The sequence below is a fragment of the Thamnophis elegans genome, chromosome 15 (genome assembly GCF_009769535.1).
Source record: "Thamnophis elegans isolate rThaEle1 chromosome 15, rThaEle1.pri, whole genome shotgun sequence".
In the NCBI taxonomy this organism is placed as follows: domain Eukaryota; kingdom Metazoa; phylum Chordata; class Lepidosauria; order Squamata; family Colubridae; genus Thamnophis; species Thamnophis elegans.
This window is the reverse complement of record NC_045555.1, coordinates 29211299-29237590: the sequence shown is the minus strand read 5'-3', so window position 1 is coordinate 29237590 and position 26292 is coordinate 29211299. Positions and strand designations below refer to the sequence as shown.

Here is a 26292-nt window from a genome sequence, read left to right as displayed (position 1 = left end):
TTTTTAAAGTTTCAATTTCTTCAAAAATACCTTATTTTTTAAAGAAAATCACTGCCAAATCCTGACTCTTCCCTTTTGGGTTTTGAAAAAAATTACATACAATAAATGCCCCTGTAACAATGTTAATTAATTTCCTTGCCCTTGAAGGGGTTGTGGCTGTGAGAGCAGAGGAGTTGCTTGGAAGTTTCTCTATGCAGAGAACAAAGGGAGGAGAAGGAAGCTCTCGGTGACTGGCACAGAAAGAGAAGAATAAAAAAGCCAGGAATAAAGTAGAGGGCAAGAAGGCAGGTGGGCTCTTGTAGCAGAGGAGGAGGCCAGGGGATTGTCAGCAATGCTGAAGACCAGGGGTTGAATGGTGGGTGATGGGCTGGGTAATGACTCCATGGGAGTCCCATTTCAGAATTGGTCCTGATGAATGTCACCTCCTTGATTTCAGTGAGATTCAAAGTCAGGATAGGGATGTTTATATTTTAGAGCAATGATCCCTCTTGAATTGTATGTTAGTGCAGTGTAGCTATCCCACATTCCTTTCTTTCCTATATGGTCCTTATTCAGGCTAATTCTTTGAAAGGTTTATTGTATTAGACATGATTGATGTTAATTGTGAATCTTGTGCACATGGCAGAAAAGAGTTACTGAGGCATCCCACCTCAAGGCCTTTCCTGTCCAAGGAATGGTGCAAAAGCTGCCATCTTAATAAAGTTCGTATTTACAGTTACTGGCTGGAGTTCTGCAAGTTGACAGAATACAGTCATTTCTATTTCAAATAGACCCTGTAAAATTAAAATTAGATAATGGTCCATATTAAATTTTACAGACAGTAAAAAGGTACCCACATTCAAGGATATAATTATTATACTAGTCCAATAAAAGTAACCATATGGAATAAATCAGAATTGCTGGATATTTTGCCAGATAGGGAGTCACAAAGCAGATCCTGTGTCTTTATAGAAAGCTCAAAGTAACAGGACTTGAGTAGCAACTTCTCCACAAAGGTCATTTAATTTCTACTGTCAGCTATTATTTTTTGTATTTGCCATTGAGAACAGCTATAAGCCATGTTGGTGCAGTGGTTAGAATGCAGTATTGCAGGCTAATTCTGCTGACTGCTGGCTGTTTGAGTCTCACCAGCTCAAGATTGACTCAGCCTTCTATCCTTCTGAGGTTGGTAAAATGAGGAGTCAGTATGCTGACTCTAAATCACTTAAGAGAGGGCTGTGAAGCACTGTGAAGCAGCATTAAGTGTTATTGCTATTGGGAGGATGTGGCTATTCTTATGTTATTGCTGTTTGGAATTTAAGGACAGTTATTTAATTTAAATACCTTGCCAGCCTAACAAAGGGGCTTGAATAAACACATTTAGTCAAATAAAGCTTTAATGCTGGGATGTGCACAATCCCTGGCAAGGTGGAAGGGTTATATAATTGAAACGAATGTTTGTGCATTTTGGATTGTGCTGCATTTGAGCTATGAAAAGGCATAGGGAGGTGTTTGAAGATTTTGAATCACTCTATTGTCTACCATTTGGTTGCCAGGTAAGCACTTTAGACCACTTTGCTAACCAAGGTCTTAATTTTAATGTGGTTTATCTCAAGTGCTTCCTTTGAGTAGTAAGTGGCTGGAGTGCTTAGAGCTCATTTTGGTCTGATTGATGTTTATGACAGAAGCAATAGCTCCTTGATTGCAATTTTCCTACTGGCTACTATTCAGGATGATGAGCTAGGGAACTTTCTTCAGCCACAAGAGGATTGCTGTTCCAACTGAGCAACAGGGAACTAAAATATTGCTGTCACTAGGAACTTGTTCCAGTGGCCTTGCATACTACAACATATCTTATTCTTGTTAAGTTTGTGCATTAACACAAACTGTAGTTGTCTCTTGTGTTTTTAATTCCATTGTTTTGGAAATGAGATCCAATATGAACTTGAAGTTAAGAAAAATTACATAGAGTTTGGTTAAATAAGTAAACCCCAAAGTATCATAGATCTTGCCTTGAAGCAATACTTTTTTTTGGCCAGGAACTGCAGTGGAATATCCAGCTTTAACCACTCTGTTCATTTGATAGAATATGCTCTAAATTAACCCAATTACAGTTGACAATTTCTTATGTACATAAAATGTATTAGGCTGAAGAAGCTTATGGGACAGTAGGCAGAACTTGGTTGCTCTTTTTGTTGCCTTAAATTCCAGTATTTAGTATTTGTATATCATGATTGCTGAAGATAAACAGGTACTATGATTCTGTCACAGCCTTCCAGTTTTTCCAGGCTTAAATTATATAAAACCCATTACATTAGGAACCCAACAACACCCGTATCATTCTCCTCCATAATGACTACCTTGATATCTGTCCAAAAGACCATGTTCTACCAAGTTTCCTTACAATGAAATGATATAATCATTATTAAACCATTATTTTAGTTGCAATATTGTAATATTTCTATTATGATTCTTGAAGGCAGTTTCTTCTGATTCTTTAATATATTTGGCTGCTGTATTCGGCATTTATGTTCCAGTATTTGCTTCCTAATTTTATTGCACCGAATGATTAATAGATCTACGCAGGCATCTATCAGAGGGGTTGATAAGGGCAGTATCAAATTGGCACTTTTCTCAAACATGAAGTTTGTGCTGGCACTAGAAGGAATGGGGAAGAATGCCATGTACTTGTCAAGTTGAAGAAACCAGAAAAAAAAAATAAGGGAATCATAATTTTATTGCACTCAATGTTTAATAGATCTATGCAGGCATTTGCAATTTGTTTCGTTGTGTTCCTTCCAAAACCTTCAGATAGCCTTTTAGAAGTTTTAACAAAAAAATTATTCAAAGCTTTTCAAGCTGAAGGCAAGTTTGCCTTCTGAAATGTCTCCGAAAGAGGCATTCCTAATAGCGGTGATTTCAGTATCTTGGCCAACTAGGCAGATGGTCCTTATAAATGGATCTTTATCTAATTTTGTATAGGTAAAATTGTGCCAGTGAAAAATAATATGTCAATTGAATTATGGAGTCCTTGCTGCTCTCAGAGCTTGGTTGTTTGCTTGCAGATATTTCATTAACTGACCAGGCAGTTAATCAGTGCTAGTGAGCATGGAGTATACATACAGTAAGATAAAGCTGATGTTAAAGAAGGAAATGAACGGACCATCCTTTCCAGCAGCCAATACCCAGATAAGCAGGAATTAACACCAGGCAAACAATCAAGCAGAAAACAATAATTAAGGAACTAAGGATAAAACCACACTCCCACCAACACCGGCAGGGCAAGCCGGTAAGGACCAAACCTTACACTCTCTAGCACTGATTATGTCTAGTTGGGTAATGAAACATCTGTAAGCCACACTGCAAGCAAGCTCAGGGAGCAAGGACTCCATAAAATTGTTCATTATACAGATGTCTCTTTCATCCTATAAATTGTGCAGTTGTTTGCCACAAAACCTCAGTCTTAGATCCAGTACTGAATTAAGTTTCTGCCACATACTGCCTGACCTGGTAAAGCCTATCCTTTTCCATAGATAGGCCCAATCCTTTCCATTAAAGCCTTGAAACTCTTCGTCTTGTCCTATATAGGGAAAATAAGATTTCTCAGGCTGTCCTCGTTACTTGTCTAAATAGATAGTAAGTGGTATCTGCTTTTTTTTCCCCACTCACCAGTTTGCATTGCAATTTGGCTCTGCCAAATTTCCAAGGAACATTCTTCTCCAGAATATCTGCAAAATGTCCCTCATCCAAATTAACCACTTTAATAATAATAAAGTGTGACTGCATAGATGTCAAGTCCAGAGCAGAGCTGTGGTTCTAGAGGTTCTAGATAGAAACCTACTAGGCTCCTACAGGTAAACTTTTATTTGTCATTAGTCTGAGGCCCAAAGATCACAAATACCTTGCCTGTAACAGTAACTATTCAAGCAGTTATTCTGTTTAAATCCCATTACAAAAATCCTGTTCTCAGAACTAGAATTTGTATATGTCTGAATGCAGCTGCTTTTTCTGTGAAAGACCGTTGTACTTACCTGAACGGTCGTTCTTGGTGCGCTACATGAGAATCCAAAAATGGGTTAATTTTGGTCTGCTTGCCTCGAGACTGAATTGAATGAAACTTGGCCACACCTCCTTTTGCACTCGGCCGATCAGTTTTTTCAATGAAAGGAATGGCTGTTTTGAGAAGAAGCACTTGAATGTCCACTAACCTCGAAACCTCCCAGCCACAACAACCCTCGACCGAATTGCATAGGGCGGGTTGGATTCTCATGCAGCACACCGAGAACGACCGTTCAGGTAAGTACAACAGTCTTTCTCCAGTGCGCTGCTTAGAGAATCCAAGGAATGGGATATGCCTAATACTACCTTAAGGGTGGGTAGAAGTCCAGTCCAGGGAACCCGAGTCTGAGTGAATCGCTTGCAGCACCCGACATCCGAAGGCTGCTTCAGCCGAAGCATAGACGTCTAATTTGTAATGCTTAATGAAGGGCAACGGAGATGACCATGTCACTGCCCTACAAATTTTTTCAACCGATGCTTGCATGGCCCAGGCCATAGTTATACTGCGTGTTGATGGGCCGCGACCTGACACGGTGACGGATGCCCCTGTACCTCATAAGCCTTGGCGATATAGGATTTCAGCCATCTTCCAATGGTGGTGGATGATACCCTCCGACCCATAGGTCCGGGAAGAAAGGCGACAAACAGGGCTTCCGACCGCCGGAACAACACAGTACGTTTGATGTATCATTGCAGGGTTCGTCACACGTCGAGATGCCACTTCCACTCTCGAGAATGTTGTGGTTGAGGACAGAAGTCAGGTAACACAAGTTCTTGGGCTTTGTGGAACCAGGAGTTGACCTTCGTAAGGTCAAGCTGGAGGACCACTCTGTTAGAATGGAATATGCAGAGGTCGCTCCGAACTGACAGGGCCGCCAACTCTGAAATCCTGCGAGCTGAAGTAATGGCCACGAAGAAAGACCACCTTCAGTGTCAACAAATGAAGACTGATGGATCGGATGAGCTCAAAGGGCGCAGACGTCAAGGCCTTGAGTACAATGGGAAGTTTCCATGACGGATAACGATGTACTGTCGGGGGCCTAAGGTTGGAAGCACCCCTGAGAAAGGCACGAACCCTGGGATGGACCGCCAGAGAACGGCCGGTGTGTGTGTAAAACCATGGAAAACGCCACAGTCTGTCTCCGCAAGGGGTTAGGGGCCAGCCCCCTGTCCAAACCGTCCTGGAGGAAATCCAGGACGAGGAAGAGAAGCTGACCTTGGAGTAACTCCCAGGGGACGGCACCACCTGCAGAAGGCTGACCAGGTCGCATTGTCATCTGTGTAGTGGATGGGCGTCTGGCCGGTTGGATGGTACAAATAGCTTGCGCCGAGAAATGGTCCCATCTCAAAATGTCCCCCTCAATGGTCAGACGGCTAACTGGAGCCACTGAGGGTCTGGGTGTATCAGTGCCCCCTGGGTGAGGATTATCCTGCTGTCCAGGATCCTCCGGGGGGGGGGACTTCCAGGCTGGTCAGGTCGACCAACCAGGACCTGCGGGGCCAGTGGGGAGCGACCATCAACACTCTGCCTGTTCCAAAAGAATCTTGTGAATCACCCTCGGAATTAGCAGTAGAGGCAGAAACCCATACAGAAGGTCGCGGGGCCATGGACAACGGAGGGCGCCAGCCTCCTCTGCCCCGGGAGTCCAGAACCTGTTGAAGAATCGAGGCAGGTGGGTGTTGGTCGGAGATGCAAATAGGTCCATCATTGGCATGCTGAATCTGCTGGTCAGTTCCTGGAATAAGTCCGGGTGGAGCCACCACTCCGCCTGCAAAGTCTTACGACTCAGCCAATTGAGGTGCCAAAGATGTGATCCGCCCTAACGGATAGGTGTGACTCCGCCCACAGGCAAAGTGCTTCCAGAATCAGCCTCTTGCAATGTGTGTCCCCCTGGCGGTTGATGTGCGCCTTGGCGGCCACGTCCATGAGAATCAACACATGCCACCCCACCACTAGGTCACTGAATTATCGAAGGGCTAGATGGACGGCCCGAAGTTCTAACCAATTTATATTGTTTATCAGGTCCTGGGGGCTCCAGCGTCCCTGGGCAACTCGAGAATAGCTGTGAGTGCCCCAACCATACAAGCTGGCGTCAATTGTGATCGTGAGTCGATCCAGTTCTCTGAACAGACAGCCTTTCCGCAAGGCGGTGGAGGTCCATCAATAAACCACTTTGGAGGACAGCCTCGCCGTAAAGTCCGGAACACCCCTGGGCCTCCGTTGATAGCAATAGCAATAGCAGTTAGACTTATATACCACTTCATAGGGCTTTCAGCCCTCTTTAAGTGGTTTACAGAGTCAGCATATCGCCCCCACAGTCTGGGTCCTCATTTCACCCACCTCGGAAGGATGGAAGGCTGAGTCAACCTTGAGCCGGTGAGATTTGAACCGCCGAAGTGCAGATAGCAGTCAGCTGAAGTGGCCTGCAGTACTGCACTCTAACCACTGCGCCACCTCAGCTCTGTGGGAGGAGGAACCATTGGAGGTGATGTGTGTGAAGTTGGGCCCAGGGAACGAGTCCTATGCAAAGTATCAGCTTCCCGAGTAATGTGTAGAGGACGGAGAGGTGAACAGTTCTTTGAGACAGTACCTGATTCACCAGAGTTCGAATGCTGGCGGAACGGTCGGGTGACAAGAACACCTGACATTGAACAGTATCTATTACCGCCCCCAGGTGAGTCAAGGACATGGCTGGTAACAACTGACTTTTGTCCATATTTACCATGAAGCCGTGGAGTTGCAGCAATTGGATTGTCGTGTGAAGGTCCCGGCGGGCCTGCTCCAGAGAAGATGATTGTATCAGGGCATGGTCTAGATAGGCTTGAAGTCTGATGGGGGTGTGTGTGACCTGAGATGGGCCATCACTGCGGCTAGAATCTTCGTAAATGTTCGTGGGGCTGAGGAAAGGCCAAATGGCAGCACCCGGTATTGTGGCGCCCCGCATATGAGAAGCGGAAAAACCTCCGGTGTGAATGTCGAATCGGCACGTAAAGGTATGCCTCCTTGATATCTACTGATGTCAGGTAGTCTCCCTGGCGAATGCAGCCCAAAATGGTTTGCAGTGACTGCATTTTGAAACGCTTGTATGCCAGGTACACATTCAGCCTCTTGAGATCTAGGATCGCCCTCCACCCCCTGGAATTTTTGGCACTAAAAACAGGATGGAGTAAACCCCCCCTCCATTCCTGGCCTGCTGGAACTGGTTCGATGGCCTGAATTTCTAGAAGGTGCTGAATCTCGGCGTCCATGAGGGCCCTCATGGTCGCGCACCTCGGGGTGGAACACCTGACGAACCTTCTTGGGGGAGTGGGGAGAAATTCTAGGGTGAGGCCGATCTGCACAGTCTGGAGAACCCAAGCATCGGAGGTTGATTGTTCCCAGTGGTGGACGAAGTTTTTGAGTCGACCACCAATGGGAATACCAACCTGGGAGTCAGTGGTATCAACGGAAGGGTTGATATTCGGCACCGTGATTTTCCCAGCAGGACTGGGACTGCTGAGGCTGTTGCTGCTGTCTAGACCTGACTCTAAACCCTGATGTGTCCTGGACTCTATCGGAGGCCTGGTAGTAGGGTCTGTGGTATTGGGGTCCAACTGACCCCAAGTCTCCACCGAAGGGCTGTCTGCGATAGTAAGGCTGGACCCTGAGATCTGCCTGATGTTGCACAGAGGGCAGGACCTTTTTCTTATCCCTATTCTCAGTGAGAATGGGATCCAGGGCTTCGCCAAAGAGCTTCCCCCCTTTAAAGGGTGAGAATGCATGTCGGCTTGCCAATGGTGCAGCCAAAGCAAATGGCGGGAAGTGACGGTAGTAGCCAGAGCCCTGGAAGCAAACTTGGCTGCCACCAGGGTGGCATCCACCAAATATTTCAATGCCGCCACCAGTTTATTCACATCCTGATGAAGATGCATGTCTTCAGGTGCCAACCTAGCTTGCAATTGTCTAAGCCAAACTAGCAACGTCCTATTGAAAAAGGATGCGGCTGTGGCCAGACAGCCACCTAGTGCGATTTGCGGAACGTCTGCTCCGCCTTATGGTCTTAAGCCTTCAACTCTTCAGAGGCATCTGAAGGTACAATGGTGGGAGTGGTCAAGGCTGCAACAGGGGCATCCACAGTAGGCAATTGGAGGATCTCCTCCAGATCTAGACCTGGTCCGAACAACTGTTTGTCATTATTACTAAAAGGAGGAACAGCGGCTGGCTGAGCCCACTGCCTCTGGATAACATCTAAGAATAGCTTGGGTGAGGGAATAACCTCCTGTTCCTGAACCGATTCAGAAAACAGCCTCTCAGTGGAGTCAAACCCCAAGGAAGGTTCTATTGGGATACCCTTATCTCCCATTTTAACAGTTGTCCTGGCTTTAAAAAGTAAGGACTTCAATAAGGCCGGTCTGAAAAGACCTCCAAGAAGAGTGGTGTCCACCCTCATCATCCGACAATTCCTGATCCCCTTGTTTCTCATCACCCAACAGGGAATCCTTGCTGTGAGTGTAGTGGGGAGGGGGGATCCCTAGTAGGCGCTGAAGAAGGCCTAGAAGAGGACCTTGGGCCTCTGGATCTCTTACGCAGTTCTGAATCCACCCCCTGGGAAATAGCTGCAGAAATAAGATCTCTAAACTTCCTGGGCAGGCTCATGATCTGTTCATCCTCCCCACGGAAGCCAGCAGCCGTGGGGGTGAAAGTGCCTCAGGTGATGCACGCCTGGCTTCTGGGGTGGCTTGCCTGGCTTGGGGACTGATGACCCCGCTCAAATCTGAAGCACTAGGTGTGAAGCCTAGGCCTAGGCCCACCTCTTTGGCTGAAAGACCCTGCACTTGAATGCTTTTAGAAGCCTGCTTATCTGAAGCTCAAGGCTTGTCTTTTGCGCCCCTATTGGCAGCCGCCGATTAGGATTTAGCCCTAGACTTGTTAGTCACGGCCCTGGTGGAAGCCCTCCCTGCTCCATGTGATGGAGGGGCGGCCAAGGGGGAACTTCCTGGGGAGATGTCTTCCCCAGAGGCAGGGCGGGTGGATCATTCAGCCATAGGAAGTCTTATAACACCTTGGGAATTAACCAGCAAACCTGACTGGGACTCCTACGATCCTGGACTCAAGAGGAAAGAACGCTGATCGAAGTACAGACTTTTAGCCACAAATGGTTAATAATCCGAGAGCTCAAAGCCAGATCGCAATCACACTGCTGATTAGCTCGCTGACTCACTCGCAATGCTGTGTACAAGCTACCAAAACTGCCGATGCAATGGAACGGCTCGTTTGGCGCTAGGGGAAAAACAGCCGGAATTCAAACAAGCAGCCAAAAGGTTCTCAGGAAAAACGCGGCAGCCTCCTCTCAGCCCCCACCCACATAATTCAAATGCAAACGGCAAGAGGATGGTGGACCAAGCCTCCTAGCACACCAACGAGGGAACCCGAGAATGGCGCACCGATCTCACAGCCGTTACACCAGATATTCAGAATGGCTAGCCCGGAAAAAGGGCGATTGGGCCAACATTAATAGCGCCTTCCGGTAGGACGGGAAACAAGCGGTTCTAACTGGTGGACCGGGGAAACCAGCGCGCTAGGAATAACCTGTGAAATAAAAAATACAAACAAATTAATTCATATTACCTGCAATGAGAATCAAGGAATAGGTTTTCATGATAGAAAAATTGAAGAGAGGTGGTGATTATGTCTTGTTAGGCAGACTGAATTGAAAAAACTGATTGGCTGAGTGCAAAAGGAGGTGTGGCCGAGTTTCATTCAATTCAGTCTCGAGGCAAGCAGACCGAAATTAATCGATTCCTTGGATTCTCTAAGCAGCGCACTGGAGAATGATAGAAGGCGAACATTGGAAGAATGCTCAGCACTTTCTCCAGGCATTTGAAGTCATGTGTACAGAAGGGAGAAGCAATCCAGGTCACTGTAAAGTGCAAGTCAAGTGTTCCAAGTGAGTTCTGGTTGAGCGATGGAGAGATCGTCCTAAAAGCAGCACAATGGTGGAATCTAGAAATTAAATGGGCTTGACCTCTTCCAATTCTGAAATCTATGTTTGTTTGCATAGAGGTTATGATTTGCTGCTGCAAATATGGGGAACTGTCTAGCAGACTACAAACTCCTACCTCCTGTTATTTTAACAATAATATTAAATAGAAATCATTTACCTTTGTGTATTCATCATCAACTTATCCCTTACCCTTGATATTTGACTAGGACATTCTAATTATTTCCATTCTGGAAATGTCTTTGATTCCTTTGAAAAGAGCTGTGCAGTGCCTTGGGAGTGAATGGCAAAAAGGCATCAGACAACCATCTTCTTTCCCAGAAATGCTCAGCCTCCCTCTGTAGCTGTAGCCCAATCCCAGGAAAAGCCCTACATTGTTTAAGTGTGATTTTGAAATGCTTCAAAGGAGCTGTCTGTGACTCTTAAGTGCTGGACACAATATAGACTTGGCCGCTTGCAATTAGTTTTATACCCAATTTTTCTCTCCTGTATTATTCATGGACTTGAGCTGAATACTGTGTGTACCTTTCCTCCTCTAATGTGCCCTTGACCTTCAACTTCACTCCTTGTGTAGAACGTTCTTCTCTTGGAGTTCACATGGGCATATCCCGGTAGGTACTTAAGCTTTGAATCTCTTAGCAGATCCCAATCAGGCTTAAAAAGTCTTTAAAATGTCTGCCACTTCCAATTAGCCTCATGTTTCCGCTCCAGAAAATAGTTTTTTATGTTATTGATCAGATTTTTTTGAGATTATCTAGTCTCAAGTGTTACTGTTTTCTAGTTTCATTTTAATAACCATTGCTGCATGCATAATCAGAGCTATTTGGTCAGGAAAAAGGTTAGCGCAACTTGAAAATCTACATCTAGCAAGAAATAAAGCAGTTCATTTATTGATCCAAATGCTATGTCTAATCTTTATTTAGACATTGTGCTCAGCTGCAAGAGCCAAGAATTTATTTGTATCATTCAATGTGAATGACAATATACATGAATCCAGTGCAGGAAGAACAGCACTTTTTCCTTTCTTTCTTCAGCCACAGGGTTTTAGGTTGGTGGATTACATTTTTGGTTACATTTCCCGCTGCTTGGGGACACATTGAATGAGATATTATAAAGTCCATATTATATATTTACAGACAATGGTAAATTCACAATTAAAAATGCACAACAACTAAGGCTCAATGTGAAAGCTTGGTTGAAATCACTTTCTTCCCTGGTTCAATGAACGCACCAAGTTACAGATGTTACCCCAAGGTGTCTCCCCGTCTTAAGTCTGCGTATTTCCAGTCAGCTCAGCACTGGTTGTCTTGGGAGTTGCTGGGCCATTGTATATAAGGCATGTTTGAGAGATGGGCAAGAATCTGCTTTGTACTCCATGAGACGGTGGTAGCAAGGCAGAAAGTAGGAATAGATTCTAGAAGGAAACTGGAGACTCATGGAGGCAAAATGAGACGTTTTGTACCAATTCTGTTCCCTCTCAGCCATCTTCATCTTGCTGTGCTCAGAAAGGAACGAAAGGAGACTCCTAACAACTAAATGCAGAAGAAAAATCCATGCAGCGGGCATCAGAGGACAACTTCTCATCCCAGATGAAGATTTCTCTCCATCTTTTACTTGTCACCAACCACTTTCTAGCCGAGAATGTCTGTACCATTCTAGTGACATCACCTATTTTGCTTCCCTGACCCCTGGGGTAGAAACCATGAAATAACTAAAATGGAACTAAGAAAATTCCATTTGATGTCCAGGACTAAGAACTTTGGGAACACCACCCTATACATAACAGAGCTGTCACAAATAGTAAGACATTCACTTGCTAGTTTCCTGAGCATTTTGGACATTAACAAGAAATGTCACAGTAGCCTACACATTTTCTTGCCTCCGCTCCTTGGAGATGCTGCTTTCAGCTTTCTTGCATCTGGGAATTACAGGCTACACACATTCCTATGTTAGTTACCATAGAATTTGGGAACAGTGGGCGACTACTGCACAGTATCTTGTGCAGTTATGGTCTGAAGGGGTCTCTCAGCTGCATCAAACTATAAATAGTTGAAAGTGCACGGTTCGCCCACAGATGGCACGCTTCCTCATCCCACTCTGGGTGATTCAAAGAAAGTTGGCAGTGGTGTGTATGTGTGTGTGTGTGTGTGCACGCACATGCGTGTCCTTCCCGAGGGCTCCCACTTGAGTTTGTTTGGCAGTCTTGCTTGTGGAGATCTGGGCTTCAGCTCCAGCTTGAATTCTGCAGCTCCTCCCTGAGCCACGTGGGAAGAGGCTGCCTGAGCGTATTCAGCAACTTGGATAATTCAATGTTGTGCTCATGGTAGAAATCTGCCAGGAACATCCGGGACTGCAGGGCCCCCAAAGAGAGAGGATGTGTTAATGAAAGGCCAGGGACAACTCTTTCTCTCTCTCAATTATAACAGACATGCAGGAGTTCTATGTAGCTTACCGAGGAATCCATCTCTGGATATTTTCTCCCTTTACTCTTCCCCAGGCATTTGGTCTTTCCTCCGTCAAGCAGCTGGCACCAAAATCCCTTTGCGTCATCATACCTGAAAGGGAAGCTTACTTTAAACAGTCCTTTTATACACCTGTCCTTTAATCTAGGGCAGTGGTTCTCAACCTGTGGGACAGGACCCCTTTGGGGATCGAACGACCCTTTCACAGGAGTCGCCTAAGACCATCGGAAAACACATATTTTCGATGGTCTTGGGAACTGAGACACCAATTTTATGGTTGGGGGTCACCACAACATTAGAAACTGTATTAAAGGGCCTGGCATTGGGAAGGTTGAGAACCACTGATCTAGAGTGCTACGAAGGTTAACTGAATACCTTTCTAGCTTTCCTTTTCTTTCAGTGCCTGTTTGGGCAATGATCTTGCCCAAGATCTCTCAGAAAAAAAGCAACACCAGCTTTACATTACAGGAACTAAAATGAAACACAACTGATCTCCTACATTTCAGGCTGGCTCTGCCTCCCTCTGGATAATCTCTGCCCTTGTGGATCAAGGAGGCTCTGAATCTGGTATGGGAGGGAGTCCTTGGCAGAGCTGATCTCCAAGGCAAGGCATCCCTTTGGCAGGAAGCCCTGTGAGATCTAACCTGATCACTGTCTATGGAGCCAGAGGGAAGACATCCCTCATGGGCATCCTGGCTCTCTACAGGATCCTCTTAGGCTCTTCATCCTTGGTACAGTTTACTTATGGAAATTAATGTAGGCATCCTTGTCCTGTTCATGGCAGCTCAAAAAAAAAAAAGCAACGAAGTAAAAGGAACAATTTCAGATGAATGAAAGCAGCAGGAAAGGCAGATAAAGTGGTGTCGGCAACCCAGAATATAACAAGGGCAGCAATATATAAACCTCTGCATTTATGCTAGCAAGAATTGCCTCAGGATGGGTCTACCTTCTACCTCCTTTATTGGTGCCGGCTAGCCTGCCCAACTTGTCTTTTTTGTTTCCTTGAATCAAAATAAATGGGAACCACATGCTGCAAAATAAGGGGACAAAATAAGAGGACTCTTGAGCTCCAGAGGCATTCTTGAAAGAGAAATGTGTCTCTACGTCTAGAAGTTGAGCTGTGGCAACTGGACCTATTTTCTTGGTTTGAGACATTTTGCTGCCCATGCAAGCAGCTTCTTCAGTCAGAACAAGCCTGCAATTTGGGGAAGAAACTCTGAGGCAGGAATGCCACTAAGGAAGTTAGGAGTTGGTACATTCCAAGGACTTTCTGCCTGCTCAGCTCCCCTAAAGAAATTTGTTCAGACTGAAGAAGCTGCTTGGATGGGCAACGAAACATCTCGCAGACACTTACTGAAAATAGACTGAATTTTTAAAAAATGCCTTTCAAGACCGTAATCACAGGGATGATTATTTTTATTTGGTAACTCCCCTTTAACTGAAGGATCCAGAATCCCCAGAAGATGGCAACAAGCTCAGATGTTGTTGTTTTAACTGCCACCATCTCATGCCATCGAACCTGCTTTGATGGGACTCTAAAGTGGGCAGCAAGTTTGTCTACCCTGCCAGCCCTTGGCAAACAAGCCAAAAGACTGACTGAAGTGGGAGCAATTAACAAGCTCCTGGGCTTCATGTCCACTGATTCTCATTATGTGGAAATGGGAAGTGATAAACCCAACCAGAAACTTTATGAATCTAGAGAAAGGGAGGGGCGGGATTCTCTGACCGTCTCCTCATTTAATATTTTGTTGGCCTAGATATGCTATGTTCAAATCAGGTCATACAGGGAAATTAGCTTATAAGCACCTGTCACACAAATGTATACATGTTTTTATAAAGATTTCAAGACAAAAATGCCTCCATGCAAATGGAGAGTCCTTACTTTAGTGCTTGTGTGTAGTTGAGCAGTGGTGTAATTCCCAGAAACCGTTGAATGTTCTCCATAATGGAAGAGGGGCTCTGTCGAAGCTCCTGCCCATCAACTATCAGAATCTAAATGGAAGGAGAAATGGCCAAAGTTCTTGGTAAATCTAACCAAGCTTTGCATCAATGAAAGAAACTTTTAGTACAATCTGTAAACCTGACAGACTGCGACCTTCAATAATCTTGACCTAAGTCCTCTTTGTAGATAAGGAGACAACCCTCCATACAGGATCCAGTGTTGTGCCTTTACTGAGCCCCATTGAGCCAACACTTGCTGTGCTTCTTGAAAAAGGATGTGAAGGCGTAAAAGTTCCTTTAGTAGTAACGGCAGTAATGATGGTACCTATTGATCAACCTTGCATGCTAACTTGAAAGTATTTTGGCTTTTGCTTCAACTACTGATATTTTCGGGCTGCCCTACATCGGAACTGTTGCAATGATTTCAGAGCCCTTCCAAGCTTCATGAGGCGTGACACGAGGAAGACTTTGGGAAGTTTGTGCACGTCTCTTGATTGGGGCATGGTCCCCTTTCACAAGCCTGCATCAGAAAGAGAATGTGTGGTTGTGTATTCTTAGGGGAGGGAGCCTCAAGTGCCCCACTAGCTGTATTCTCATAGCCTGGAATAACTAGCTCTTCAGGAGAACAGGTTGTGGTTGGCTTTTTCCTAAGCTTTTTCCAACAGAAAAAGTAATTTGGCTCAATGTGCTCAATAAAAACATGGCAAACTCTGGGAGTTTAAACAACTCACTGTATGTTCTAATAGGACTGAAGCAGTGGTGGGTTCCAGCCGGTACACCCTGGTACGGTGGCGGCTGGAGGCAGCGGTCACCGTATCAGAACGGTGTTTTGGTGGGCCCGCCCGCCTGCATTTCTTACCTGCTTTTAAGTCAACCAGGCCATTTGCACATGCACATGCAGCGTACAGTGCCTACGTGACCTCCATTGAGCAGTGGGTGGGTGTAGATGCGTGCGCAGTGTGCGTGCCCGAGGTGGAAGCCTGGCCCCGTCACAGTGTACCGGTTGCAACAGGATCCGGAACCCACCACTAGACTGAAGTAAAGCATTTACAGCACTTCAGGATTAGGGATGGTTCAAAAGGGCTGACAATGTTCTCTCTACAGCATCTACACAAAATCTCCCCAGAGACTTGTAGAGTATTTCTGGATGATGCATATCATTTTAATGATATTTCCTGAAGGAAGAATCAACAAACATAGCAGGTATTTCCTAATTATATTTGGTTGCCAGATTATTACTCTTTTTGTCCACCTCACTTCTTGAAGGAAGCAATTGATAAATTCCTTTCTCTTATGATTAGAGCTGGCAAGAGAGAGTACAGAATTTTCTATAACCAGGGTTTGCATTAATGATGAAGCTCAAAAGTTCAAGAAACTCTGCTTCTTCAAAGTTCCTTTCCACTCTGGGTCCACTCACCTCTGAAACCTAGAAAGCCAGCAAGTTTTTAATAGGGCATTATCATAGTAGTTTTTATTCTTCTTGAACCTCTCTTTGTGAGAGAGACCTTTGGTAAGTCTCACAAAGAGATATTCAAAAAGAATCCGGGTTTGCTTCTGCAAATGAAAGCTAATACATTCTGAAAACGTTGCTCAGTATCAGTTTTAGGGTTCACTTACCATATTTTTCAGATTATAAGACTCACCGGAGTATAAAGCGCACCATTGAAGAGGTAAATTTTTTTTAAAAAGGTTTTGCACTCTGCAGGACATCCAAACCCTCTGCACGCCTCGTTTTTTGCAAAAAAAAAAAAAAAAAAAGGCATGCAGAGGCTCTAGGAGGCTTGTAGAGTGCTCCTGGGGATTTGAGGGGACAAAAACGGTCCATTTTTTGCTCATTTGTGCCCTCCCCAGCCCCTAGGAGCACTTTCCAGGCCTCCCAAAGCTTCTGCACGTCCATTTTTGCAAAGGAGGTGGTGTTTTGGGAGGTCAAAAAAGCTGTATTAAGTGTATAAGAAGCACCCAGATTTTCACCTTTTTTTTTTTTTGAGGGGAAAAGGTGCATCTTATACTCTGAAAAATATGGTAAATTGCCTTCAAACATCAGCTTGATCATGAAAAAAAAAGGTTGTACCTGCCCTGATGGAAAATATGTTAGCCATCTGTCCAGATGTACCGAATATAATCCAGGATTCAGACAACGACTCTGTAGATTATGCAGCTCTTGGGGGGCCTTGGGTCCAGCAGAAATGGTCTGGTAAAAGGTGTAGTTCAGGGCCACAGGGTCATTGTGAGCACGTTGATGCTGCAAGTGTGAAAAGTGAATTAAGAACATAAAATTCTGCTTTTCCCCATTCAAAAGGCAGCCAATACGTAAAGCTTCACCTAGGGAGCCTGGCCTTTCTGAGTTACCTGATACCAAGAGTAGGCTCGGTCAGCAGGGTTGATAAGGACAGCAATGATTTTGGCCTGTGGAAGAAGAGCTGCACTTCGTTTGGGGACTACCTCGGTGTCAAAGTAATTGGCACTTTTCTCAAACATGAAGTCTGTGCTGGCATTGGAAGGGATGGGGAAGAATTCCATGTACCTGTCAAGTTGAGGAAATCAGGAGAAAAAATAAGGAAATCATAATGATGGGGATGGATTTATTTAGAATTGAGAAATTTCTTACTATACACAAGAAGTTTGTAGGCACTGACAAGAGTACACACAAGCATTTGCCTTGTTCTGGCAGGAGTCTCTGCCCTCCCTCAGGCTGGATCGCCATGTTCTGATTCAACCTGGGATGCAATGAAGTCCGCCTTATGGGGACCGACACAAACACTATCCTCTCTGAAGGCTGCCTTGATCAGTTACTCCGGGGTTTCTCGATCTGGCTGGGGAAATTCTAGGAATTGAAATCCACACACCTTAAAGTCATCAAGGTCGAGAAACACCAATCTTGTCTTTGTTTTATGAAATGATAAATGCAGATGGTTAGAATAGCTACTCTGATCAAAGAAATGAACACATACAGATTTGTTTTTGCTTGATAGCCACTTCTGAATGTTTGTGCTTGAGATGGAAAAAAAATGAAACTTTGCTGATTAGGTAAGTTTGTGATTTTAGAAATGGCTGGTACATGTTAAAGTTGTGAAAGTAAAAAGTTGAGGATGTAGCGTTATTATTTTATTCTACTGCACTAAAAAGAATCAGAAGTCAAGGCTTTCTCCCCTCCCCCTCCACTTTCCCCTACGCTTCTTTCTTTTCTCTTTTCCTTTCCCCATTTTCCCACAATTTCCATTTTTGTTTTATAAAAGTTTAATAAAGTTTTTTTTTAAAGAAATGATGAAGGCAAATCAGCGACCAACACAAGCATCCTTGGACTAATTAAAAGATAGCAATGTTATATAACATTTGAAGTTCACATTGTTTTATACAATCGGCTGGACGCTGGAACAAGAATAAGTTGCTAGTGCGAGGGAGACTCATGGAAATGCAACAGGTTGTGGAGAATCTTGGCCCAGCTTTATGACCAGGAATAGGCAGGCAGGATCCAGAGGCTCTCAGAGACAATTCAATAGGAATCCCAGCACGTACCAATCAATTCCTTTGTGATAGTTGGGTCCATTAAAGAACTGGATCTCTTCAAAGGTGGATGGGCTTGGGAAATTGCTAGTCACAGCTGGGTGCATGGAGAGAAAGAAATGCACAGCAGTTGTTCCTGCAACAGAGAAATAAGAGGAAAACAAAAGCTTCATCAGCGTTATATTGGGTTTACTTCAGCCATTAATAACTGAAATATCTGCTGGTTCCAAATACAGCTGGTCCTTGACTTAAGATAACAGCTGAACCTAAAATTTCCAATCCTAAGCAAGAAGTTGTTGCACCCCATTTTATGACCTTTTTTTGCCAGAGTTGTTAAGTGAATTACTGCAGTTGTTAAGTGAATCATGCAATCATTATGCAAACCTGGCTTTCCCCCATTGATTGGAAGCTAGCTGAGAAGATTACAAATGATGATCACATGACCCCAGGACAGAACAACTGTCATAAATATGTACCAGATGCCATGCACCCAAATTTTGATCCCATAACCACGGGGATGCTGCAACAATTGTGAGAACGGACCATATGCCACTTTTTTTCAGTGCTGTTGTAACTTTGATCAATCACCAAACAAATGATTGTAAATCAAGGACTCCTTGTATTTCTTTTCACTTATCCACTATAGCGGAGTGGTGAAGAATGCTGGTTTCCAGTTTAAACATCTTTTTGTACATTGATTAATCCCCAAATTTATTGAGTTGCACATCTATTTTATCTCCGTTTGATAGGTCTGAAAGGAGTAGGGAATCTCCATGTAGATTTGCCCCTCAAGATTTACCCTCCATGGTAAAATCCTCATTAAACTTTAAATCCGCAGAGGGGAATGCCTGCTGTCCTGAGGCTGGTGAACTAGAGCAGTGGTTCCCAAACTTGGCAACTTTAAGACTTGTGGACTTCAACTCCCAGAATTCTCCAGCCACAGCTGGCTGGAGAATTCTGGGAGTTGAAGTCCACAAGTCTTAAAGTTGCCAAGTTTGGGAACCACTGAACTAGATAGAGCAAGTCCCAAGTCCACATGGCCAGCAGTAAGGGAGGTGAGAAAGTGGAGTTTGGTGACATTCAGGCAGCTTTAGCTTTTCTACCTGGACTTTAAGGGGGTACTAGGCTGACAGATGAAGACTGAAATCACAAAATGGAGACTCACAATGCATTATACAAAAGTCAAATTGTTAAGCAAGAGGAAAAATGCCATTGGGGACAAACGTTACCAGTTTTTTGAGGACCAATAATAAGGAACTTGGGAAGCCGGTCACATGTCTTCTCTTTTGACCAGATATCCTTATGTCGCTTGTCATCACAAGGGTTCTACGTCAAGAAAGACATCCACCATGAGATCATGTAGCCAATACATGACCTTGTATACATTAGGTAAGTAAATTGTATGAGAAGTCCCCAATCTAAGGTGCTTTGGAATGTGCTACTATGATACTGGGTGAATGGTCTACAAGAATACTGAGCTCTGGATCAAAGCTGTTTAATCACACTACTTTTTTATAATGTTATGAAAACATTTAATACATCAAAGCAGACAAAAGTATTTTTGAAAAGTTTATCTTTTGAAATCTGCATTTATTTTGAAGTTATGTTTGCTTGCTCTTGCTCTTTCCCTAATAGGAAATTCAAGAGAAGTAATTTTTCTAATCTTTTTGGCACTGGTCAAATTCCCCTGGCATGTGCTTGGTTTTGAGCAACGCATTTTAGGAAGGCCACTGACATGAGAGCATGTTCAGATGACAGCCACCAAGAGGGCTTGCAAAGAAAAATGGTTATGAGGAACAGTTGGTGCTTTGGGTGACTTTAGTTTGGAAGACATCTGATGGACATCTTCAAGACATCTCCAGCCCTGAAGATCATTCAGAGTGTTCCAGAAGATAGAATAAAAAATTGTGGGTTCCAATTTTGGATACTTTTTGGTTAGGGGGGATTTTGGTTGAGCAGCAGGAAATTGTAGCATTCAACAATTGTAGCATTCAACAATAGACCATTTGTTCATCTTGGTACCCATTCCTGGGTACCAAGATGAATACTGGATACTCTCTCTTATATGCAGGATTTGGAGGAAAAGGGGTGCCAATCTGGTAGTATTGCAAGAATTTGAAATAGCTAAGGCAGGTGATATTATCTTCATTCAAGGTTGGTCTAGCTGGATTCTTAGCATAGCATAACCTTTATAGCCAGTTTATGGGAGCAACTGATATTCAAAGACTCCAATTCCTTTATTATCTATTTTACCAAAGGACTCCTTAATTGCATATTATCAGAGGGAGTTTCTAGCAGTAAAAGAAAGCTGCCCACCCAGGTAAACTCCCCAGCTGAATTTCTAAACATAGGTATGCTAATAATCATCTCCACATTCCTCTTTCAAGGATTGATAGAGATGCCAGGATGTATTTACAGGTTAATGTATAATCTGGAGTGGTACATGAAGAAAAACAAAAACGGGTTCTAAGGTTATCTTTCTGACTAAAAGGAAGGTCAAATATGTGCTGACAATCAGTAATGCCTCTTTTGACTTTGTTTTTGTCCCTTGCTTGCCAAAGGAGAGCTGTCCCTGGTGTTTGTCCCAACAGTTTCCAATTCTACAGCCCTGAGACCTATTTAGGAACATCATTTTCCTGTCAAAATAACAGCCTCAGTTGGGGGTCTGAAGCTAGATTACCCTTCCAGGTAATCTGCCCACCCAACAGGACCTGCCACTGGAAAAATGGTTGGATTCACCAATGACCCACCTTGCTTATACATGCTGAATATGTATATGTACATGTACATATACATATTCAGTATATACATATGTACATGTTCATGCTGAAAATGGATTCAGAGTCACTTCAAAAATGTCAAACTTCTCTCAAAAATAAAAGTTTCCTAGGTCCAGAAACAGCCATAACTTTCCATATTCCCAGTTAATTCCAAAAGAATCAAAGTGAAAATGAAATGCAGGAACTTGCATCTCTTGCAGCAAATAATAAAGATTCATTAAACTCTGAACTTTCTACTTTTGTATTAAGATCAAATCAAATCTTCAACTGAAGTGGGATCAATGGGAGCCTATCTTAGACATAGTGGGAAAATCCACCCCCACCTCCCTCTCCCAACAATGCTTCCTCACCTGCCACAGAGGGTTCTTTTCTTCTGAAAATATTTCAAAATACTTTTTGGCCAACTGCATGGGAGGCAAAGTCCGAATACGAAGATTGGTCCAGCACTGCACAAATTTGACAAGGCTTTCAAAAGTGTAGAGCCCAAGCCGGTCATTGCCGTAATTCGACAAGTGGGTCATGAAGATGCTGATCTACAATGAAGGAAGGAAGTGGAAGCTTCCATTAGTATCAACCATCAAATGCACTTGGGACCCATTGCTTTGCTTCCTGCAGTTCAGTGGTGTGTTCCGGATCCCATTGCAACCAGTACGGTGCAACGGGGCTGGGCGTCCACCACATGAACGTGCACTGCACGCATGCAGCGCACGCATGCGTACTTACCACCCGCGATGCTCCAGGTGCTCGGTGGAGCGTCATGCAGGCGCCGTGCGCTCCATGCGCGTAAGCCCCCCCGATTGGCTCAAATACAGGTAAAGAGGGGGGCAGCCCCCCCAGAGCACCATACCGGAACGGTACCTGGTGCTCCCAGCAGGCACTGGTACGCCCGTACTGGGATGTACCAGTCATAGCCTACCACTGCTGCAGTTGCAAAGCATTCAATATCCAAGATCCCAAAGTTTTTGTTCTTTCGTTTGTTTAGATTTGATATTTACAATCATCCTTGCTGCCGAAGAGGATATTGATATAAATAAATTCCTGTGTCCCAGAATTTCTTGAAAAGATTTTAATTAATTCATCAGTTCAACTTAGTTCTTTTTTTTTCTGAAAAGAAAGCCATCATATCTCTCAGCCTGTTGAATGCAGAGCTATTTTATTTACATTGCTCTTTTTATGTTTATTACATTTCAAGAGCAAGGAACTTGGGAGTCTCCTATTGGTATGACAAGTGCACACTAGTCTCCATCAGGGGTGGGGATGGGGTCACAAGCCAACAAAATACCTTTAGTTTCTAGAAATATGACCCCTGCACATCTTCGTGCCCCCCCCCCCCAAATCTCATGGAAAGACCTACCCAAGGATTTTATTTATAAATTAATCTTGATCTGTCCAAACCAGGAGTGTCTAAACTTGGGAACTTTAAGAAACTTGAACTTGTGGACATGCTGGCTGGGGAATTCTGGGAGTTGAAGTCCACAAGTCTTAAAGTTCCCAAGTTTGGACACGCCTGGTCTAACAATGTAACTGGAATTTCCTTTTAAGAATCCAATTACAGTACTGTTAAGACTGGTGGGCGCCATCTTTTCTATAGTCTGGGAGGTGTGACGGGGAAGGGTACTGTCACTTAAACTTACTGGCATGTCCATCTCACATAATTAACTTTCAACCTGTTTTGAGTCCCAATAAAACACAAATACAATACTTCAAAGTATGAGAAAATCAAACCTACAACAATTACGACTGGTGGTACCAACGGACTTCTGCACACCATAATTATTGCTAAGAACTTGGCAAATTTTTACTAGTTGCCCATGTTTGATCTTGCAGTAGTAACTCTATAACCTCTTGGTCAACTTTCACAATTCAGACAATTGTAGTTATGAGTGCCAGATACTATGAGCAATACAATAGACAGTTTAACTATGAATAGTATCTTAACATTTGAACACTCAAGTGTAGTTATCACATGGAAGACAAGTACTTTTATCTGTTGTGACCACAATGGGTGGCGCCAATTTGAGCTAAAGAACATGCTAGGAGAAGCATTTAAGATGTTATGAAAAGTTCTAGAGACTATCCGTTGGGTGGGGGTGGGGGCTGCAATTAGTGGAACTTTAGCCATGTCATTTAAGGGGTTTATACCCCAAGTTCAGGCAAGGCTGAACTTAGGGTGCAGACCTTGAAAATGTACAGTATACATAGTTAGGAGTGAAAAGCCATGTAAGTCAGGTCAGTGTTAATTTGCCTCTGACAGATTTGCTGTGTTTACATAACATGCTGTATTCTTGATGTAAAACTATTGTACAGAAAGTATAAACTATTCAACATCATTTTAGTCTAGTATAGTATGTGGTATAAACCAAGGCAGTGTCTTTCTGTTCTATACCATTAGGCTGCCCTTCCCCTCCTTTTTCGGTCAGTCATGAGGGGGCGCTGTGGAAATTGGTGCCTTACAAAGGGAAAAGCGCTCTGCTTCGCTAAATGGGCCTGTTAACTCCAACTGAATTGGAGGGAAGAGGGTTGCTAAGGACATCAGCCTTCTTTGCAAACTCTTTGCAGGGTTCTTACACTAAATGCTCCTCTCTGATGAACGGCTAGACAACCAGGAAGCCTTCAAGGGGGTGGGGGGAAAGGAACAAGACAACCCACAGCGTCTAGAAGAGAATATCTGTAGTTCAGGGTTGAACTGCGGGGTCCCTAGTGCTCTCTGAGCTTGGTGGTTTTCTTGCAGAGGTTCCATTACTGAACTAGTTAACAGTGTCAGTGCTAGCAGAGGGCATCCATGAACACCAACTAGCAGTCAGAAAACAGGATGAAACTTAATTTCACAACACATGGACAGACTTAACCTTAGTTTCAACTGGGAAACTGTGAACATCCTAGACCAAGCCAAGTCCAAAAATGCCAGAGAATTCCTGGAAATCTAGCACTCAGACAAATCGGCCATCAACAGGCAAATAGAGTTAAACAAAAACTACATGCCATTCAAGTGACAATCAAAAAGACAAAAAGGAAACTAAAAGATCAAAACACTTCCTCGCTGGCAATCAACAACCAGACAAACAGAGACTAACACCAAGATTAACACTAGAGTAGACCAACAACTGAGAAGTAAACAATACTCCAATTGAGGAACTAGTAACTCAAACATACAAACTAATATTCCCACCAACACTAGCAGAACAAGCCACTAGTACCTAAAATGAGAACAAACCCCGTTCCCTACTATAATGTCACCTAGTTTGGTAATGAAACATCTACAAGGAAATAACTAAGCACCAAAGACCCTATACCAGGAGTCTCCAAATTTGGCAACTTTAAGACTTGTGGACTTCAACTCCCAGAATTTTCCATCCAGAATTCTGGGAGTTGAAGTCCACAAGTCTTAAAGTTGCCAAGTTTGGGCACCCCTGCCCCACACAATCCATACCAGAAGGATACTGCATTTAAGTTTAAAAAACAACCCCAATTAAATACAGCTGCAATAAGTCTGATGCGGAAAAAAATATTCTAGCCCTTATGGAAAGGAGATTTCCAAAGTCTTGTTATATATACCAGAAAGAAACCCATTTCCCCGGAAGAATGTACAGCTCAAATGAATTTGGATGGAGGAAAAGCTGGATAGCTGCTTCCCACAAAGACAACACAGCTGTGAGAAAGACTGAGAATCTTGGGTAGTAGATAGGGCTCTATCCAGGAGATTTTGCAGTCTGGAATTAACCTGCCTATGTATCTCTATCACTATTTCTAAGCTATTATTAAAGTTTTATCAACATGAGAGGAAAAACAAGCATATGTCGTCTATCCCAAAGGTGCTTTTTCAAAAGGCAACTGAACTTCCTTTGTTTTTCCCTGAAGATGTTTCGCTTCTCATCCAGGAAACTTCTTCGGAATTGCTCCTTGGATGAGAAGTGAAACACCTTCAAGGAAAAACAAAGAAAGTCCAGTTGCCTTTTGAAAAAGCACCTTTGGGACAATCGTGACCTGGATGGCCGAGAATCTCCATAGCCAAAGTATGCCTGTTTCATAGCTTTCCCATTAACCAGATGAAAATGTTATGAGCTGGAAATACAAAGGGAACAGAATCTTCACCTGATCTGTGTGTCATGATGAAGAATTTGAACATGAGGAGTTTGTCGAAATCGTGTTGCTAACTATACTTCATCCCAGCCAAAAAGAGGAGAAGATACATGGGGCAACTGAGACAGTGCAACCTGCCCTGTTGTGCTGCCCCATGTCATCCTAGCATTCTGATGCATTTTCTTTCCCTCTTAACTGCATGCACTCTGCAAAGAAGATCTCCATTTTTCCAAATCAATGGACCACACTACCCATGTACTAGGGCAGTTGATTTTATTTTCTCAGCTGTGCTTGCTTGAAGGTCTAGGTTTGAATGGTTGATTCCATATTTTATTTCATTCATTCTTTGGTTCATAGCTTCATTTCTTTTTGGGGGCGGTTGTGGAATAAGGACCTGATAAAGGAGACCTTTTTGGATCTGGCTTGGATCTGACCACTCTACCCACTGTTGAACCCTAGAGAAACTTCATCATTTCCTTGTTCTGCACACCAGTCCCAAAACAACACATACTTCAGCCGGGGCTTCTTTCAGGTGCCACAAGCATCCCCTTGCTAATCAAAGCCTCTTTCTGCATTCAAGTTTAAATTCCTGCACATCTTTCAATTTTTATCTTAATGGTATTTAATAGTTTTTGATAAATGATTTAAATACCATATTTTTCGGAATATAAGATGCGCCAAGATTTCGAAGAGGCAAATTAAAAAAAGTTTTTGCACTCTGCAGACCTCCCCAAAAATGGCCCCTTTTTTGCAAAATGGGCCTGTTTTTTCCCAAAAAAAATGGCTGTGCATTACCTTCAGAAGGCTTATAGAGTGCTCCTGGGGGCTGTGGGGGGAGGGAAGCAAAAACAAGCAAAGAAGGGCCCATTTTTTCGCTCATTTCTGCCCTCCCCAGTCCCCAGGAGCACTCTGAAAGCCTCCTAAAGGTAAAGCATGGCCATTTTGGTGAAGGGGGCGGAGTTTCAGGAGGCCAAAAATGCTGTATTCAGTGTATAAGATGCACCCAGATTTCACCCTCTTTTTTGAGGGGAAAAAGGTGCATCTTATACTCCAAAAAATACAGTACATTCCATTCCTTAGAAACTGACGATGGTCTGCTCTCAGAGACTCATAAAGTCAGTTGAGCTATGACACAATTATCTCTAAGTCAGATCTCCTTCTGGCCTTCCCAGAGGGCATTGAAGTCGTTGGCCAACAGAATTATCTTTATTATTTAAGGGCTTCTAAAACTTAACCCAGGAAATGAAGGGGTGGAGCCCACAGATATCAGCTATAGCCAGCTGCAAGGTCTTATCGCTTTCTGTGATCTTGATGCCGTTTCCAATAAGCAGAAACTGATCCCTTGCAATATTTTTCCAGGATGTTGTAGGTCTCATTTGGATGCTTTATCACTATATCCCTAAAGTATCAAAATAAGGATTCCAATATCTTGGAATCTACTACAGCTCATGAGGACGCAAATCATGATACCAGAAAGTTCTAGTATTGCTCCATACTGCATTAGCA

At 43.7% G+C, this 26292-nt stretch overlaps 1 protein-coding gene across 2 annotated transcripts in view; it reads right to left on the bottom strand.

Annotated features, from left to right (window-relative positions):
- Positions 1-10921: 10921 nt before the first annotated feature.
- Positions 10922-26292, bottom strand: part of NDST2 (N-deacetylase and N-sulfotransferase 2) — a 69926-nt gene continuing 54555 nt past the window's right edge. For both annotated transcript variants that reach the window (XM_032231639.1, XM_032231640.1), the window contains exons 7-14: positions 21057-21239; positions 19156-19252; positions 17939-18062; positions 16772-16946; positions 16494-16664; positions 14364-14473; positions 12472-12574; positions 10922-12369 (exon numbers count right to left, since the gene is read on the bottom strand). In XM_032231639.1, coding sequence (XP_032087530.1) covers positions 12244-12369; positions 12472-12574; positions 14364-14473; positions 16494-16664; positions 16772-16946; positions 17939-18062; positions 19156-19252; positions 21057-21239 — 1089 coding nt within the window. In that variant the 3' untranslated portion in view covers positions 10922-12243. The remainder of the gene's footprint in view (positions 12370-12471; positions 12575-14363; positions 14474-16493; positions 16665-16771; positions 16947-17938; positions 18063-19155; positions 19253-21056; positions 21240-26292) is intronic.